General features: G+C 36.3%; 1 protein-coding gene across 3 annotated transcripts in view; it reads right to left on the bottom strand.

Annotated features, from left to right (window-relative positions):
- Positions 1-1,128: 1,128 nt before the first annotated feature.
- Tnpo (transportin 1) overlaps positions 1,129-18,431 on the bottom strand; it is a 563,147-nt gene continuing 545,844 nt past the window's right edge. For all 3 annotated transcript variants that reach the window (XM_090372882.1, XM_090372884.1, XM_090372883.1), the window contains 2 exons: positions 16,762-16,893; positions 1,129-1,248 (listed from right to left, as the gene is read on the bottom strand). In XM_090372882.1, coding sequence (XP_090229008.1) covers positions 16,786-16,893 — 108 coding nt within the window. In that variant the 3' untranslated portion in view covers positions 1,129-1,248; positions 16,762-16,785. The remainder of the gene's footprint in view (positions 1,249-16,761; positions 16,894-18,431) is intronic.

Here is an 18,431-nt window from a genome sequence, read left to right as displayed (position 1 = left end):
AATCACATGCACTCCCACCCTCCCACCCATATATTCAAAGAGTTTGGGCAACTGGCATCAAAATATGTTATCACATTGATTAAAGGTATCTTATTACTTAAAGGCCTTTTGACCATGAACATTTACAATTGTAATATACTCAGGAACTCTTTTATTACAACACCCGTGTTAATTACAATAAGTACAACATTCAGCTGCCTCCTCCTTATCTTCAACATTACTTTATCCATAATTATAGGAAAAGCTGTACTGAAAGACTTAAAATATTCTGCATATATGTATAAAATATTTATACATGCTGTCAGAATAATATAGGGATGGGATACATCCCTATTAGTTTTTATGCTCCTTCCCTCCCCCCCACCCATTGCCCTATGATACCCGGTGACGTGGGGAAAAAGGGAATGACAGTAAGGCACTTCACAACACTGCTAATGTGACGTTGGGGTAAGGACAAAAACTAATCCTAAGCTGTAGTACCTGCTGCACTGCTTATCTACATGAACAGATGTGTTTTTCTTTTATTATTCTGCTTTTTGAAAATTAATCTCTTATACACTAATATATTTCAAACTTCATTTCAATATATATATAGATTTCAATTTAAAAAGATGTACAATGCATTTTCTGCAGCACTTGGAATCTTGTATATTTACCAGCTATATTCATCAGATCAGCAGTGGCCATGCATAACAGTCAGACACATGCATAACAAGTAACATCAAACCTTAAATCTATCTTAAGCCTAAGTAAACAAGAGTATGGTTTCAGCCGAACTCTCATTAAAAACTTACTTTCTAACTTAGTTTAACTATGGAATACTAGAATGTAACAAAGACAATACATATTAAATTTAAAAATTATACGTGCTAAGGAAAAAAAAATAATAATAATAAGCTGATTGATCTCACACCACTGATAACAGCTTTTCCTGCTAAAACTACTAACTGGAATTTTTTTTTTTTTTTTTGATCAAGCATTATTTGTCATTTGCATTTTTATATCTAGATTGTATCTTGTTTAATATATCTAAATCAGCTTATGATAGTTTTAATAGTTTTAAACATAATTTTACTTCCTTTTTTGAAATGAACTAAAAAAAAAAAAAAAAAAAAAAAAAATCAACCCCAACATGATGCAGCAGTCTACTGCTCCTCTGGAAAGAATTACTGCCCAGTCAGCACCTCAAAATGCTTCCTATTTAATGGCATTAGCATTTAATTCTCCCTGCTACATACCATTGTCAATCTGTAAAAGAAATAGATACAAATATAAAACCCAACATATATTAGCAGTACAAGTCATGTGACATTATATAACACAAAAGAATCATAAGACTATACATATCTCCATATAAATTATTATGATAGCACAATAAGCTGCACAGCAGTAAAGTGCAACTCAGATTTCCAATACTTTATTCAATGGTAATTGGAAGATCTGTTGACAATAGTTCCACCTACAAGAGCTAGATCATGAGTCCATGAAACTAAGATATTACACTTAAGGAACAGGATGTATTCACCTTAGCCAGGTTCCTTTACCATACACTTTCTTTATTCCTTTAGGTGATACCCACATACTAGATGTTCTTGTTCCCTCCCTTCCTCCCCAATTTCTCTTTGAGGTATTTCATCGTACAGCAAAACATGTCAAATAAGGAAAAGTTGGGACTTAGCTCTTGCTAGATTTTTGAAACCTAATATTGCACAGAGTTGTTCGTAGTAAAATGTACAATTGCCAAGATTATGTGACACTGATAGAATGACAATTATAGCATATTTCTCACCTTAGTAAAGTTTCCCAGACTGAATAAAATTATTTTAAAAAACCAAAATATATTTCACAATAGTGGCCTGGTGGTCATAGGGTACATTCTGTACCCTATGACCACCAGGCCACTATTGTGAAATACAGAATGTACCCTATGACCACCAGGTCAGTAGAGAGTACCTCACTAGTTAACCAATAGCACCATAAGTTCTGCAGATATTTACTATATACATCCACAATAACGGTCTGGTATAGCAATGTAAAAAAAAAAAAAGTTAGATCATGAATGCATTTAATGTATTGATATGTATTGCATTATATTTCATGCATTTTTGAATATCTTTCTATACATTAAAAAAATTCTATACACTAAATTGCTAGTCAGTACTATTAAGCCTGAAATGCTTTCCATCCAAGATACACCAGCAAAAATGAATCCAAAAATAAACAGGATCATGCCTTAAGTAAAACAATGTGTGTATAATGTTTAATTGATAACTATTACAATAGCATTAATGCCACATATCTACAGCACCAATCTGACAATTAAAAACACCAATCTGAAAATTAATAGATATAATAAATTAATAGATAATAAATTAATCTATTCCTATATAGCACATGAAACAAAATAAATAATAAAGTTTTATTTATATATACTTAATTGCTAATTTTATGTTTTATATGCTATAATGAATCTTTCAGTTGTATTGCAGTAGTAGATATGTGGCGTTAATGCTATTGCAAAAATTTTCAATTAAACATATGCACACTAATAGCATTGGGACATGACTCTCTTTAATTTTTGTGTTTGTGTTTGTAGTATAATTTATATTTGCGTGGGAGGAATTAAGGTCTAATGATGTTCCATAGCAATTTTTGTGCTAGCAGATGCTGGATCGCCTAAAATCTATGTTCAAAAATTAAAATGAAATAAGTTAAATGAATATAAAAAGCAATTTAAAACTGAATATAAAAGATTAGAGGAAACAGAAAATTAATAATGAATAAAAAGAGAAGGAAGAGGAGGAATTAAAGTAAAAAATGGGAAAAATTAGGAATAAAATTACATTCAGTCATTCATTCATTCACATGGCTCGTCTCTCTCTGCTACTTCCTCATGGGCTTTGAGCAGACAGACAGCCATATTAAATGAGTGTCTCATGCATACCTATTTCTGTAGTCCCAATAACAGTTTTATTAAAATTCATTATCCATTTTTAGTTTTGGGTATCCCAATTATAATATAATGTGACTGAAAATTACAATAATTTAATTTTAGATTGGTATTTACAGCAAACTGGGATTGGGACCCAAAGCTCAATGGGTATGCATCAGTATAAATAAAGTACATAGATATTTACCTGTAATCATTATGGATGGTGGTTGGTATGAAAAGACCGTGTTTCGGTCCAAGTTCTGAAATTTATAGGTTGCTAGGACACCATCTGATCTATTTTGCAGGTCTGGTAATAATTAAAATTAATTAGTTAATTCATCTACGAGGAGGGGGTATCAAAAAGTTCGTACCCTGACCCAAGATAAAACATCAGTAGGAAGATGCCACATTCTTAATATAAGTTGTCTATATATTCAATAACTAAAACGTGAAATTTCATTCCCATAGGTGATCGTACACTAGAGGTGGAGGCCGGAATCTGAGGAAGGATGCTGGGGTTGACAAAGTGGAGTATCGAGTAGTGATCAAGTTCCTGCATTTGCAGAGCAAGAAAGCTCAGAAAATTGAAGAAATGAATGCTGTGTATGGGCAGAATTGTCATCCTATGACACTGTAAAAAAGTGGAAATGGGAGTTTCAGTGCGGTCGTACAATTGTCTTTGACGAGCCAAGAGAAGGAAGGCCATCAACACCCACAGACAGTGACTTGAGACTGTTGTAAAGGTTGAGCAGATGGTGCTAAGTGACTGATGTGTGATAATTCATTTTATTGCAAATGCAGTGGGAATTAGTTATGGGTCTGCCCACAGCATTTTAGATGACCATCTGCACATGTGTAAGGTCTCCGCATGATGGGTTCCAGATTGATGATGATGCCTTTGCAGAAGAAATGTCAAATGCAATGTTTTCGCCAACTGTTGGATTTGTGTAATGTGGATGTTGAGAATTTTTTGATCAGTTGGTGACAAATTACGAATGCTGGGTGTACCAGTATGATTTAGAGACTAACGACATGTCAAAGTAGTGAAAGCACACCTCCTCCTAACCTCCCAAAAAGGCAAAGACCACTTCATCTGCGAAGAAGGTGATGTTGTCTGTGTTTTGAGATAGAAAAGGGGTTATCCTGACAGATTACCTACCTCGTGGTTTTACACTTCTGGAGAATACTACAGAAATCTTTTGGAAAAGTTAGCGATTCTTTGAAGGTGAAAAGGCATGGAATGTTAACCAAAGGTGTACATCTTCTGTCAGACAATGCACCGACTCACACAGCTGATTCTACCACCAACTTTGTTGCCCAGTCAGTGTGGCTTCGAACTACTGCAGCATCCACCCTATTCTCCTGACCTAGCACCATCAGACTTCTTCTTGTTTCAAGAAATGAAGAAACCATTGTGTGGACGCCACTTTGATTCATCTCAGGAAGTCATCATGAAGTGGAATCGTGGTTTCAGGCAAAAAGTGCAGACTTCTATGATCAAGGCATTAAACAACTGATTGATAGATGTGAGAAATGAAGTAATAACACATTTTAGTACAACTTTAAACTAAATTAAGATACTATGTTAATTCTAATTAGTAATGTTATCCACTGGGCAAGGACTGGTATAACCTTTCTACAGCATAACAACCAACTCATGCCCAGTGAGATAACTATATATATATATTAACGTTAGTAGAGGCATTTGATGCAAGAAAGCAAGCTTATGCAGCATCAGCCAAAAAAAAAAAAAAAAACACTTCCACTTCACCCCTCTGTTCGTTCAAAATACCTGTCCAGCTGAGCCTTAAACTTATTTAGGCTATCAACTTCCACGACAAGGGATGGAAGTATGTTCCACCAACCAACCACCCGCTGGCTAAAGGCAAATTTCCGCACTTCTATCCTACATCTGTCTTTCCTCAATTTGAATTTATGCCCGCTCAGGTGATTATTCTGAGCGAGAAGAAGAATCCCATCAGCATTGAGCGTGCTCAAACCATTCAAGGCTTTATACACCTCTATCAGATCACCTCGCTGGTGCCTAGTCTCCAGACACTGCAATTTGCAAAACTTAAGCCTTTCTTCATAAGAGCACCCCTTTGTTCCATTCACTAATCTTGTTGCCCTTCTCTGTACTTGTTCCAGCAGCTCTACATCCTTCTTGAAATGAGGCCTCCAGGCCTGTATACAGTACTCTAGGTGTGGCCTGACCATTGCCTTATACAAGGGAATTATCACCTCCTTGTCCCTGCTAGAAAAATTCCTATATATCATTGACAACACACCAAGAGCTACTCTTCCAGCCCGTCTGCACTGCTCAGAGAACTTCATATCTGCCTGCACAACCACTCCCAGGTCCCTTTCATTCTCTACCACTGTCAGTGTAGTACCACAGAGTTGATACGTTGCTCTGGGGTTGCTGTATCCCATGTGTAGTACTTTACATTCATCAATGTTAAACTTCATTTGCCACCTCTCAGCCTATCTGCTCAACCTTTCCAGATCCTGTTGCAGCAGCATAGTGTCAGTAGTGTCCTTGACAACCCTGCCTACCTTTGTATCGTCTGCAAACTTCGATATTAAGCTTGATATACCCTCATCAATATCATTTATGAATACAGAAAACAATAATGGACCCAACACTGAGCCCTGAGGGACTCCACTAATAACATTAGTCCATGACGAGCAGTGTCCATTGATTACCACTCTCTGCCTTCTCCCCCTCAGCCACCCCTTTATCCACAGCAGCAATTTGCCTCCAATGCCACACTGCTCCAATTTGTGCAGCAGTCTTCCATGTGCAACAGTATCAAAAGCCTTTCTAAGATCCAAGTATATAATATCAAAGTTATTCCCTGCATCCAGTTCCTTTGTGACTGCATCATAGTAACCAATCAAATTGGTCAGGCAAGACTTCCCCTTAACAAAACCATGCTGTGTCCGAGCTATAGCTGAAGTCTTGTCTAAATGATCCTGCAGTGCTTCTTTAACTAGTGCCTCCATTAATTTTCCTAGAACAGAAGTTAAACTCACAGGTCTATAATTACATGTCAGCCTTTGATCCTCCTTTGTGAATTGGTGTGACATTTGCACATCTCCAGTCTGTGGGTACCTCCCCTGAGTCCAAGGAAGCTCTCATAATTATGGCTAAGGGTTTGCTTACTTCCTTTGCTGCCTCCTTTAATATAACTGGATATATCCCATCCACCCTGGGTGCCTTTCTTGTGTTTATCTTCAACAATTTTTCCTTCACTTTACTCTCAGTTATTACAAGATTCTCTAGCTTACTGTCAGAGTTGAATACACCTCTGGCTTTCCCCTCGCTAAATAACTCCTCATGTGTAAATGTCGATGCAAAATATTCATTTAGTTTGTTAGCTACCTGAGCAGGATCAACAGTTGACCCATCGATATCAAGTGGACCAATCTGATTCATCCCCTTCCTTCTAGAGTTTACATAAGTAAAGAACTCTTTGCTGTTTTTCTTTGCATCCCTTGCCAAAGATTTCTCGTAATCTGCCTTCGCCTGCCTAACCTCCTTTGTAACTTGGTTACAGATCAACTTGTATCTATCATAGGCTTCTGTGTCATGTGTTAATTTGTATGTATCCCATGCATGTTTCTTCTCTGCCATATGTCTCATCAGTTCACCTGACATCCATTTAGGCCTAAACCTTGAACAATATTTCTTAGTTGGTATGTAAAGCCTAGTAGCTTCAAAGATAAGTTCTTTGAATGCTTCCCATTTTGCATTTGCTGTTGGTAACATCATCAGTTGGTCCCACTGTACAGAATTTAAATACTGTCTCTGTTCATCGTAGTTGCCTTTACGAAAGCAATAACCCTTCCCTTTACCCCTAATGGTAGTTACCTCTTTGAGTAAATCCCACTTCAGCACACTGTGATAACTGCCACCTAGTGGTTCATTTATCTTAGATAGTAGAAAACAATCATCCAATAAATCCACAAAAGCCTTGCTAGTGTGTGAGTGACCAGCCCCCAAATTCCAGTCAATATCTGGGAAATTAAAATCTCCCATTATAAGACTCTCTGATTTACTGGCCCACTCTATTTCCCTGTACAGTATCTTATTATACTCATCAGAGTCATTAGGCCTATAGCACACTCCTACTCTCAATTTTTATCTCCCAATGCTTATGTCACACCAAACTGACTCGACACTGCACTGTCCAGCGATGTCCACTGGCTTCACTTCCTTGGATTTTATGTATTTCTTAACTAATAGCATAACCCCTCCTCCCTTCCTATCCAGTCTATCCTTTCTGTAGACGTTGTACTCCCCAAATTCCAGTTCTGCATCCCTTATATCTGTGTGACACCACATCTCTGATATCCCAACAATATCTGCCTTTGATGTTTTGAGCAATACCTCAAATTCATCAAATTTATTTACTAAACTCCTAGCATTGGTGTACACGCAAGTATACATGCACCTATTTCTATTCTTAGCTACCCTAACATTTATTCTTAATTATTTGTACCGCAATGACTCCCGGCAGTCTCTGAAATATCCTGCATCTTGTTTTTCAGGCTTCTGCTCATTCCAACAGAAGCAGTGCAAGAATCTTTCACCTCTGCCAGTGGCTACTGTTAATCTATTCGTCTTTGTCTCCCCCCAAGCTACCAGTTTTCTGACCCGCCTAACACTGCCTCGATAGCATCGGCAAATATTCTTGCACCCTTTCTATTTAAGTGTATCCCATCCCTGTAGAAGCAATCCCTCCTGTTAAAAAGTACCACCTGGCACCACCATGCTGTGACGGGACTAATTGTATGTCTATCATTGCTGCAATTAAAGATTCTATTCTAAAGTACATTCCAGGCTGAAAAAAATTCTACCCCTTGAGCCTTGCACAATCTTTCCAGGGCCGAATTGATCGACAAGGCTCTCATCATATACTCCCTCCTATCGTGTCTGGGCAGAATTGCAGACACTTTCAATTTCAACCCTATTTCACGGCTTTTTTTCAACAGTGACCTGTACTTGTTATGCAATTCTGCCGGTCTCCTATATTTACATCCTCCCACAGCAGTGATTTTATTCCTTAAGGTGCACTGGAATTTATTTTGCCTATTAATTGAATCTAATGGTGGGGTGAAACATAATGTGTATATATGCAATATGGTTTTTCTGATGCCATATATAATTATCCTGAAAAATAAGCTGGGCAATAGTCTGCTTAAGCTCTTAAGGGAGTGGTAGGCAAATTAATCTAGCCAGGGTCAGCCAGAGAAAATTATAAATATTTTCTCTATTGGAAGGAGATTTGCATAGTTTTAGGGTCTGATTTTTGACATCCAGGTTACAGTGTGGTCAGTCAATGAGCCTTGTCTGAGTGCAATAAACCTGGGGGGGACTAATGAGGTCCAAAGAGTTGCTAAGTGACCCCATTAGGATTAATTTCAGGCTGATGTCGAATTAAAATGGCTTGAATAGCTGCATTTATATGGAATCTGATGACCTTAATTTGCATTTTATTCTTAATTAAATTGGCTTTTAACTTTTTTAACTTTAATGTGCCCAGCATATTTTCCAGGTTATTACAGTTGCATATTATTCAGTTGGCTTGATTTCTAATTGCATTGCCATGTATTTGTTTTGCTAAATTTGCCTCCCAGTTTGTAAGCTTAATGGCTTGAAAATTAAAGAGGTCTCGTTTTTCGTAGTACCGGGTGTGGACTTTATTTTCCTTAATTATGATTTTACTATTGAGGTAAGTGGCTTGGAGGTGGCTATTTGGATTGGTGCATTTGATAGTCAGGTCGAGGGTGTTTTTCCAATGCCATGTTATCAAAATTATCGCAATCGATAACCAAAACATTGTCAATAAATCAGTAGAATATAATATCTTTTATTTTGTTTTCATAGTAGTACAAGTAGAGGTTGGCAATGGAACACGAGCAGCTCGCTCCCATTGCCACACCTCTACTCTGCACATAGATGATATCGCCCATTAGAATGTAATTGTTAATTACACACAAATTTATTAATCTAGCCAGTATTGTTTGCTACAGCCTAGAATTTTCTGAAATCCTTCATAATAGTGAATTAGTACTTTTTTTAGATTATCGTGCAATATGCTGGTAAATAGATTTTTGAAATCATAGGTGCATACTTTGTTGATGTTATGACTACAGAAACGGGTATGCATGAGACATTTGTTTAATATGGCTGTCTGTCTGCTCAAAGCCCCAGAGGAAGTAGGAGAGAGAGAGAGATGGCCATGTGAATGATGTAATTTTATTCCTAATTTTTCCCATTTTTTACTTTTTTTCCTTCATCTTCCTTCTTCTCTAACTTTTTATTCATAATTAATTTTCTGTTTCCTCTAACCTTTTATATTCAGTTTTAAATTGTTTTTTATATTTCTTTAACTTATCTCATTTTAATTTTTCAACATAGATCTTTAGGCAAACAAGCATCTGCTAGCACAAAAATTGTTATGCAGCGCCATTAGGCCTTAATGCCTAAAATGCCTCCCACGTGATTATATAAATTACATTACAAACACAAATCCAAAAATTAAATCGAATCATGCCCTAACACATATATATATATAAAATTAGCGAGAAAAAAAAGAAAAAGGAGGAAGTAGCAAAAGAGTGAAGAAATAAATAACAAAGAAAGAAGAGGAAATAGAAGAAATGTGGTAGGATTGTATGTTAAATTTTTTTATAAATATAATTAGATATCGTGGCAAACAAAGCCAAATTAATAAATGATAAATTTAGACTGGCGCCCACTTGATAACACTGAGGTCAAAAAATGTGAAATATCAAAAAAGAGACATAATAACCAACCCTAAAAAAACTAGATATAAAATATACAACAAGAAACAAACAAACAAAAAACAATCATTATATCCATTCTCATCAGAGGGCCACTGGATATAACGGCTGTGAATTTACTGCATTTCATATGTAACGCAAGATTTCCACAACAGATGAAGTCAGACATTAACTAAAACATCAGCACGCCATTATGCAATAAAATTGCATAATGGAGACCATAGTGCAGCAACAGAAAGAACAGGAAAGCTTAAGCACTCACTGCTAGACCAGATTACTAAGAAAATAATAAATGAAGTTGATAACAGAAATATAAGACACAATACAGAGAGCAGTATGAGCAGCGCAAAGCAAAGTGTGCTTTTTTATAGCGCGTGTGGTGTTTGCTAGTTGCTTTGCTCATACTGTCCTCTATATTCTGTCTATATATATACAGGGTGTCTCAAAAATATTGGTACAAATGTTTAGGGGAGGTAGGTAACATCTAAAGGAATGTGAATCACATAGGAACCCATAATCGGAAACGTCACGGGAAAGTAGTAGCAGAGGCACAAGAAGCAGAAATGACACAAGACAGTAATTAGTGGCAAATATTTATTTGACATAATATTAACAGTGGAGTACGAGATGGATGCATTTCATGATGTTACAACAGAAGCTCGAAGGTTCCACCATGAGACGCGATGAATGCGTGACACCGACGCAGCATGGATTGGCGGACCCGGTCGAACACACCTGGAGTTTCTTTGAAAGTAGCAGCAGTGCAGATGAGTCTAGCCACGAGATCCATTTCCATCTCCACAAGCGATTCATACACGATAGATTTCAGGGTCCCCCAAGAAAGAAATCAAGGCTCAATAAATCAGGTGAGCGCGGGGGGCAGGCAACGGGTCCACCACGGCCAATCCATCGACGCCCAAAACGCCGGTTCGAATGGTCACGAACACACCTTCCATAATGGGCAAGCACCCCGTCATGTTGAAACCAAATGCTGCGTCTCACATTTGCTGGAACATTGTCAAGTAACCCTGGTAGAACTTGTTCAAGAAAGATCCAATATTTAGCAGAGTTCATGCAGGATGGTTACAGGTATGGGCCGACTAAGCAGTCACTGACCATACCTGCCCCCCTTGTGAAGCGATGTTGTGCTGCATGGGGGCGCAAACCGTATGGGTTGTCGTGAGCCCACACATGAGCATTGTGCTGATTGAATAAGCCTTCCCGAGTGAAATAAGCCTCATCCGTGACCAAAACGTAGGCTGGAAAATTCAAGTCTTGAACACTTTCTTGGAGAAACCACTGCGCAAAAGTCACATGTGCAGGATGATCTTGGGGGAGCAGTAACTGAACCCTTTGGAAATGAAAGGGGTGTAAGGAAAGACATGCTGTACACTGCAACGAGACACTCCTAAGGCAGAGGCAACGACACGTGTGCTGGAAGTAGGATTATTCTGGACGCCATTCAACACACTTTTTTCCATGGCGGGAGTTCGCATCGAATGTGGGCCCGCACTACTCCTGTTATCTCTAAATGACCCATAATCGCACAAATTTTGATGCACACGCATAAACAAACAGTGGTCCGGTACATGTCTGTCTGGGAAGCATTCTCAATAAATTCATTGAGAGGCTCGTCCATTGCCCTCTGCTAATCCATACACTAGGTGCATGTCTGCCAGCTCACAGTTCGTATATCGATGCATGCTCTTCTTGCGGTGACTACTGCTTGAATGAGTAAACCAGAAATTTTCCCTCTCGCGAACTGATGAACAGCCCCGTGTACCGATTTAGGTGACGTTTCCGGTTATGGGTTCCTATGCGATTCACATTCCTTTAGATGTTACCTACCTCCCCTAAAGATTTGTACCAATATTTTTGAGACACCCTGTATTTATATAAAGTAACTGGGCTGTGGCAGAGGATGAGCTAGTACACAAAAACTATTTACATCTTTATATAAATAGTATAAATACACCCTGTATTTATACTATTTATATAAAGATGTAAATAGTTTTTGTGTACTAGCTCATCCTCTGCCACAGCCCAGTTAATAGACACCATGTAACATCTTAGACTGTAATAGTCACCTTTTCTGTAAAATCTGTCTTTACTTCTAACAACTGCAACCTCTTTCTTCATCATCCAACTGTCAGTCCTATGATACTATCTGAATTTTGGGTGACGATCAGGTTTAGAATATTCTTGTCCCTAGCATGTCCCCTAACATGCTGATGTAAATAACAATTTTATAGTTGATTCAAAAAAAAAAAAATTTTTTTTGTTAGTTTATAACAGGTTGGTGTGATAATGAGCTCCTAATGATGACAATGCTGTAATGAAGTGCATCTGTTTGTTAGCTTAAATTAAATTTATTTTACAAACATAACACTTCTCTCATATTTTGATTATTTCCAGTGATTGGCATAAAACTCCTTTACATACTTAAAAATATTAGGTGGATGAATCAATGCAGGGGGGGGGGGGTATTAATTCCATTAAAGAGCTTGTCCTTAAATTTTTTATTTGAGTTTTTTTTAGCTTTTATAGAAAAGTGGTAACTGAATTTTTAAATTTAGCCTGCAATGGTCTCTCACTCTCTCTTCAAAATTTTAATTTGCCTTAGGTGGAAACTGATACATTTCTGATATAATATATGGCACACTGCAGGATAAGGTTAGCTATGATTGGTTTTTTTTTTGTTTTTTTTTTATGAAAACCCCAAACACGAAAGGTATCAAAACCTATAGCACTTAGTACCCTGATTTTTTTTTTTTTTTTTGATTTGGTAGTTGTTGGCGCATCGGTTTCTATGGCCATATTGCACCTCCCAAGGTTTTTGCAGTACTTTGATCCAAGCCCGAGGCGGGAATTGAACCCGCGACCTTGGGTTGCCGGGCAGGTACTTTACCCACTCGGCTAGCCCGGTCGGCATTTAGTACCCTGCATGGGTTGAAGAACGAGTATGTGGGGGGGGGGGGGAACTTTGTTGTTTGTTATTTAGTTTTTAGGAGCATTAGCAACCAAGGCCATATTGCTCCGGGATATGCGGTGGTCATTCCTGACCTTTCCGCATCCTCCGTATTTGGTGGTGACGGGCTCGAACCCTGGTCTAATCAAGAAGCGTGTGCTACGCACTGCTGCTCCTTCCCACCTGGCTACGGAGGCGCCGCCGGAAACTTTGCTCTAGAGACTAAACATGGGTTTCACCACTTCAAGCCTCCAATAAGCAAAGTGGTGGTTTAGTGAGTGTCATTGTAATTTGAATGTATTTATCTTTCTTGAATAATCAGAGGATTTTCTTCAGCTTACACCTTTGTGTTGTCTTGGCTAATTAAGGGAAATTAGCCTCATTAAACATGAATAATGAAGTTATGACAATAAGTTAATCTGCTCTAAACAACTGCAGGGTCCTCTAAGTCTTAAAGAAGCTGGGGGAAATACTGGTTGTTGTTGATATGGCAGTTTGATGGCACATAAGTTACTTTGGCTATAATGCGGAAATACTGGAGAACCTAGCATTTATCACAAACATTTCCTTTTCCTAATAATTTCTTTTTTTATTTATAACTTTATTTTTTAAAATTTTTTTTTTTTTTTTATGAAAACTCCAAACACCAAAGGAATCAAAACCTATAGTACTTAGTACTGTGCATGAGTTGAAGGAGAAGCGGGGGGGAGGGGGGTGCTGGAAACTTTGCTCTAGAGACTAAACATGGGTTTCACCACTTCAAGCCTCCAATAAGCAAAGTGGTGGTATTTCACCAGTTGATGAAAGTCATCTAACACCTACAATATGGATAAAGGGATGGTTGAGTGGGAGAAGACAGAGTGGTAATCAATGGACACTGCTCATCGTGGACTAATGTTATTAGTGGAATCCCCCAGGATTCGGTGTTGGGTCCATTGTTGTTTTCTGTATTTATAAATGATATTGATGACAGTATATCAAGCTTAATGTCCAAGTTTGCAGACAATACAAAGGTTGGCAGGGTTGTTAAGGACACTAATGACAGTACGCTGCTGCAACAGGATCTAGAAAAGTTGAGCAGATGGGATGAGAGGTGGCAAATGAAGTTTAACATTGACGAATGTAAAGTACTACACATGGGAAACAGCAACCCCAGAGTAACGTATCAACTCTGTGGTACTACACTGACAGTGGTAGAGAACGAAAAGGAACTGGGGGTAATTGTGCAGGCAGATATGAAGTTTTCTGAGCAGTGGAGATGATCTGCAAGAGTAGCTCATGGTGTCTTGTCAATGATATACAGGAATTTTTCTAGCAGGGATAAGGAGGTGATTATCCCCTTGTATAAGGCAATGGTCAGACCACAACTTGAGTACTGTATACAGGTCTGGAGGCCTATTTTTAAGAAGGATGTAGAGCTGTTGGAACAAGTACAGAGAAGGGCAACAAGATTAGTGAATGAAACAAAGGGTTTCTCTTACGAAGAAAGGCTTAAGTTTTGCAAATTACACCTGCGAGGTGATCTGATAGAGGTGTATAAAGCCTTGAATGGTTTGAGCATGCTCAATACTGATGGGATTCTTCCTCTTGCTTCAAATTGAGGAAAGACAGATGTAGGATAGATGTGTGGAAGTTTGCCTTTAGCCAGTGGGTAGTTGGTTGATGGAACATACTTCCATCCTTTGTTGTGGAAGTTGATAGCCTAAATAAATTTAAGGCTGAGCTGGACAGATATTTGGATCGAACGGAGGGGTGAAATGGGAGCGTTTTTTTTTTTTCCTGGCTGATGCTGCATAAGCTTGCATTCTTGCATCATATGCCTCTACTAATGCTAATGTGATATTAGCCATAAAAATTAATGCATCAATGAACTCTGTACAAGACATTCATGAACACATGGAAAAATTTATAGATATACCTAAAAATTGGAGAAGCAAAAATTATTCATTTGAATTTGTTGAATGTATAAATTATGTTCTCATAAAAAAGATCCTGAATGAAATAAGATAATCTACTTTCCACACGTTAATTGTAAACAAAAGTTCTGATATTTCAGTACTAATTTTTACTAAGTTATCAGTACTAAGTTTTAATTTTTAAATTGAGTGAAAAATGAAATATATTACAAAACACTATTTGGAGGTATTTTGAAGCATACAAAACTGTGACAGTATGTCTATTTTAGAAAAAATAAAATTTTTGTACAACGAATATAATCTTGATATTCAAAAGATGTTCAGGTCAGATGGAGCAAGTGTTATGCTTGGAAGGAAAAAATGGAGTAGCAGCAATTCTCAAAAAGGAAATATTACATCTATCTGAACAACACTGTGTTGCACACCGAGAAGATTTAGGATTGGACGACACATGGAAAAATGTATCTATTATGCAAGATATAGAGATGCTGCTTAGAACTGTATACACAATGTTTAGCAGGTCTAGCATAAAAAAAGGAAAATTAGAAGAACTAACCCAGGTTACAGAACACGGTGTTGTATCTTTTAGACAATTAAATGAAGTCAGATGGTTATTCAGACATTTTGCAATTGATGCTTTAGTAAAAAAATTATGAAATATTAATCGAATGTTGCAACGAGCAGGTTAACGAATGTAATGATCCAATTAGTAAATACTGTTTACAAATTTTGACAAATTCACAATATCATGTGGCATTAATTGCACTCAATGATGTATTAGGAGAGCTTGCATCGCTTTGCAGATATCTACAAAAAAGTTGTTTAAACATTATTGATGCACATCAATATGTTAAAGCTAAATTAAACTAATTAAGAAGCCAATATCTTGGAAAAAATATTTTCAGGAGTGAAAATATGAAAGAAGTATTATCAAAAATTCAAAGTGATGTTGACACGGCAGCTATAATTTGCTTTATCAAACGTGTATGCGATCACTTAGATAACAGATTTCCTGATGATGAATTAAACGATTGCAGGAGATTCCTCATTAATAACATGGAAACATTTTGAATTAGGGAAATAAATTACTTAAAATCAGGACTTCTTAATGTATTTGTTATCCTGACAGCAGAGTAGAAAAAATAAAAAATATATATTTTTTTTATAAATTAACATCAAATAAAGTTTAAAAATCACCACAGCTAGTAGATATTATTTTCATAAGCATAGAAAGGCATAAAGAGATATCCAATGGAATATCTTTTAAGCATATACGGCAAATATACAAGGTTGACAATAAAGTTTCTAGAGTGGTATAAGAAGAACACAAAGTGAAGGAGTTCAAAAATGTTTTATTTACTTTTTTTTTTTTTTTAAGTAATCACCACCTGATTGAATGCACCTACCACACTGTTCCAAAAGTTTCTGAAAAGAATCAGCAAAGGTGTCCAAACAGACGACAGTCAGCTTGACAGTTACACACTCCTCTTCATGTCCCCAACAATCTCTTTCCTTTGAGGGCAGTTTGAGAAAGAGGAAGAAACCTACTGGATCAAGAGAGCAGGGTGGATGGTTGATCCGTACAATGATACATTTCTTCAGAAATGTCTTCACAACAAATGCGGAAAGGATGGGGGCATTGTTGTGAAACAAGAACCAGATGCTCGTTTTTTTTTTTAAATACATTTATTGTTAAAATTTTTTTGGTGTTCTGACTAAAGGATGTTAACTTTTTCTCCTATCTGTCTATTTCCTTCCATTTGCCATTTCTCAATGAAACTGTTATTGTTCCCTCACTGAGATACAATGGAACCAACTTTTACATAAAGCTCCAAATTTTATTATTTTCTGGAAAATCTCAGGTATCCATGAATATTCAAATGATGACAAAATAATTGCATTTAATATCACAAAAATTATCTTCATTTCAAATAGAAAAATGTTTTATAGCTCATCCTATGAGTTATATTAACTTCCATCTACTCACACTGGTCATGCTAAAAGGGACTAAAAAACTGAGAATGAAATGCTTTCAAATCTACGAAAAAATTAAAATTAACAGATAATTAAATACTCAGAACCACAAATCAATGTTTTAATTACAATTTCTACTATTTTAAACAATAACTCACCAGATTTCTTAAACAACAATTTTATCACACACCATAACTAAGTGCAAGACGTTCTTTCAGAGGTGGAGGGAACTGCTCAGTAAACCGTGTCCAGTTTTCTTCTCCAACTTCATTCTTGAATCCATGAAGAATCTATCATCAAAATAAGATAATAATAAACTCAAAAAGCTGAAAGAACAATTGTAATAAATTAATTACAATTTTCAATGCCTTGCTTTCAATGGATTGCTGCATATCACAGACTAATTCATAATGATCTTTGTGATATAAAAATATATTACTGCAGTAATTTTTTTATCTAAAAAATTTAAAAAAGCAGGTTATATTTTGATAGACAAAAAAAAAAAAACAGTTTTTTTTTTTTCACTGTAGCCATCAAGTTCATAATTTCGTAGCACACATTTCAGAACTTTTTTTTAGTATTGTGCTGCACTCTTTCAATAGCATCATGTTTGCTCTTCTTTTTAAAAGTAGCTACAGTCACTGATAACAGTACAGCAAAAGGAAATTCTAATTTTTCATATGCCTCTCCAAAGAAAAAATTCAGAATATCAAATATGGTAAATTAGCTGCCAAAGAATGGACCTACCACACATATTTATACCTGGCAACTTTACAAAATTGAAAATCAGATGCCTTTTAAAAGATACAGCTTCAGCTATATTTCTTGGAATGCTCTCTAATGGATTTCCACTTTTTTTTTTACACAGTAATGATAACAAATTAACACTTGCTACACATTGTAGCAGATAAATTAGACATGTTGCCAAAAAAGTGCAATAACTGTATTTTAAAGTTATTTGTTTGTTTCCCCCACACTGGTTCTATTCAATATAATGTATAAATTATTCAAAATCTTTATATATTACAACCTGGTTGAAGGTTACGGTAGTGAACCTGGCCAACTTAAGCAAATTAAATACCACAGCCCAGTCACATCACTCTTCAAATTCAAAGTGACCTAACTTCTATTAAAAATTCTTTAAAAAAAATTAAATATCTAAACATTACAAGTAACCCTAATTTTGTTTTAATAACAAAAAAAAACCAGTAAAAACCAATGACCAGTCAAATGATGGTAGGAACTCCTCCTCAGTCATTAATGCTACTTAAAGAGAAAACAAAAGAATACAAAACACACAAAACATTTCCACTACTTTGAGCTCTTTGCTGCACTCATTTGTCACGATTTTAGTCTAAATTTAATTTAAAACAAACATAAACCTAAGAGATATAAAAGAGATACAAAATTATTAATGCTACATTAATCCTGCTTATTTGAAGGCAATACCAACTACAGCATTTTAAATTATGTTATATACTATGAGATACAGTTATGTTTAAATTGATGGTTGTATTACTATAAATTTATAGTTTATGGAACTATGAAAATACTTCTGATATCAATCACACTCCTACAAAACTACACAGAAAACCAATAAGTAGTCATTTGTATATTGATATGGTAGCAATGACAGAAAAATACGAACATTCTTATACCGATACAACATAATGGCGTAAGAAGCAGACTTCAGTTTTTTAAGCAACTTCAAAGGCTAAATAAAGAACAAATTCACCTGCTTAATGAGATAAACAGAATAATAACCACAACACTAATTTTAAATTAAAATTAACAAAATACAATAATTTTTAAGCAATAAAAAAAGTTC

This window comes from Mastigoproctus giganteus, chromosome 4, assembly GCF_048544385.1.
Source record: "Mastigoproctus giganteus isolate SK-2022 chromosome 4, ASM4854438v1, whole genome shotgun sequence".
Taxonomy (NCBI): domain Eukaryota; kingdom Metazoa; phylum Arthropoda; class Arachnida; order Uropygi; family Thelyphonidae; genus Mastigoproctus; species Mastigoproctus giganteus.
Note: the sequence above shows the minus strand (reverse complement) of the source record. Positions and strands in the feature narration are given on the sequence as shown.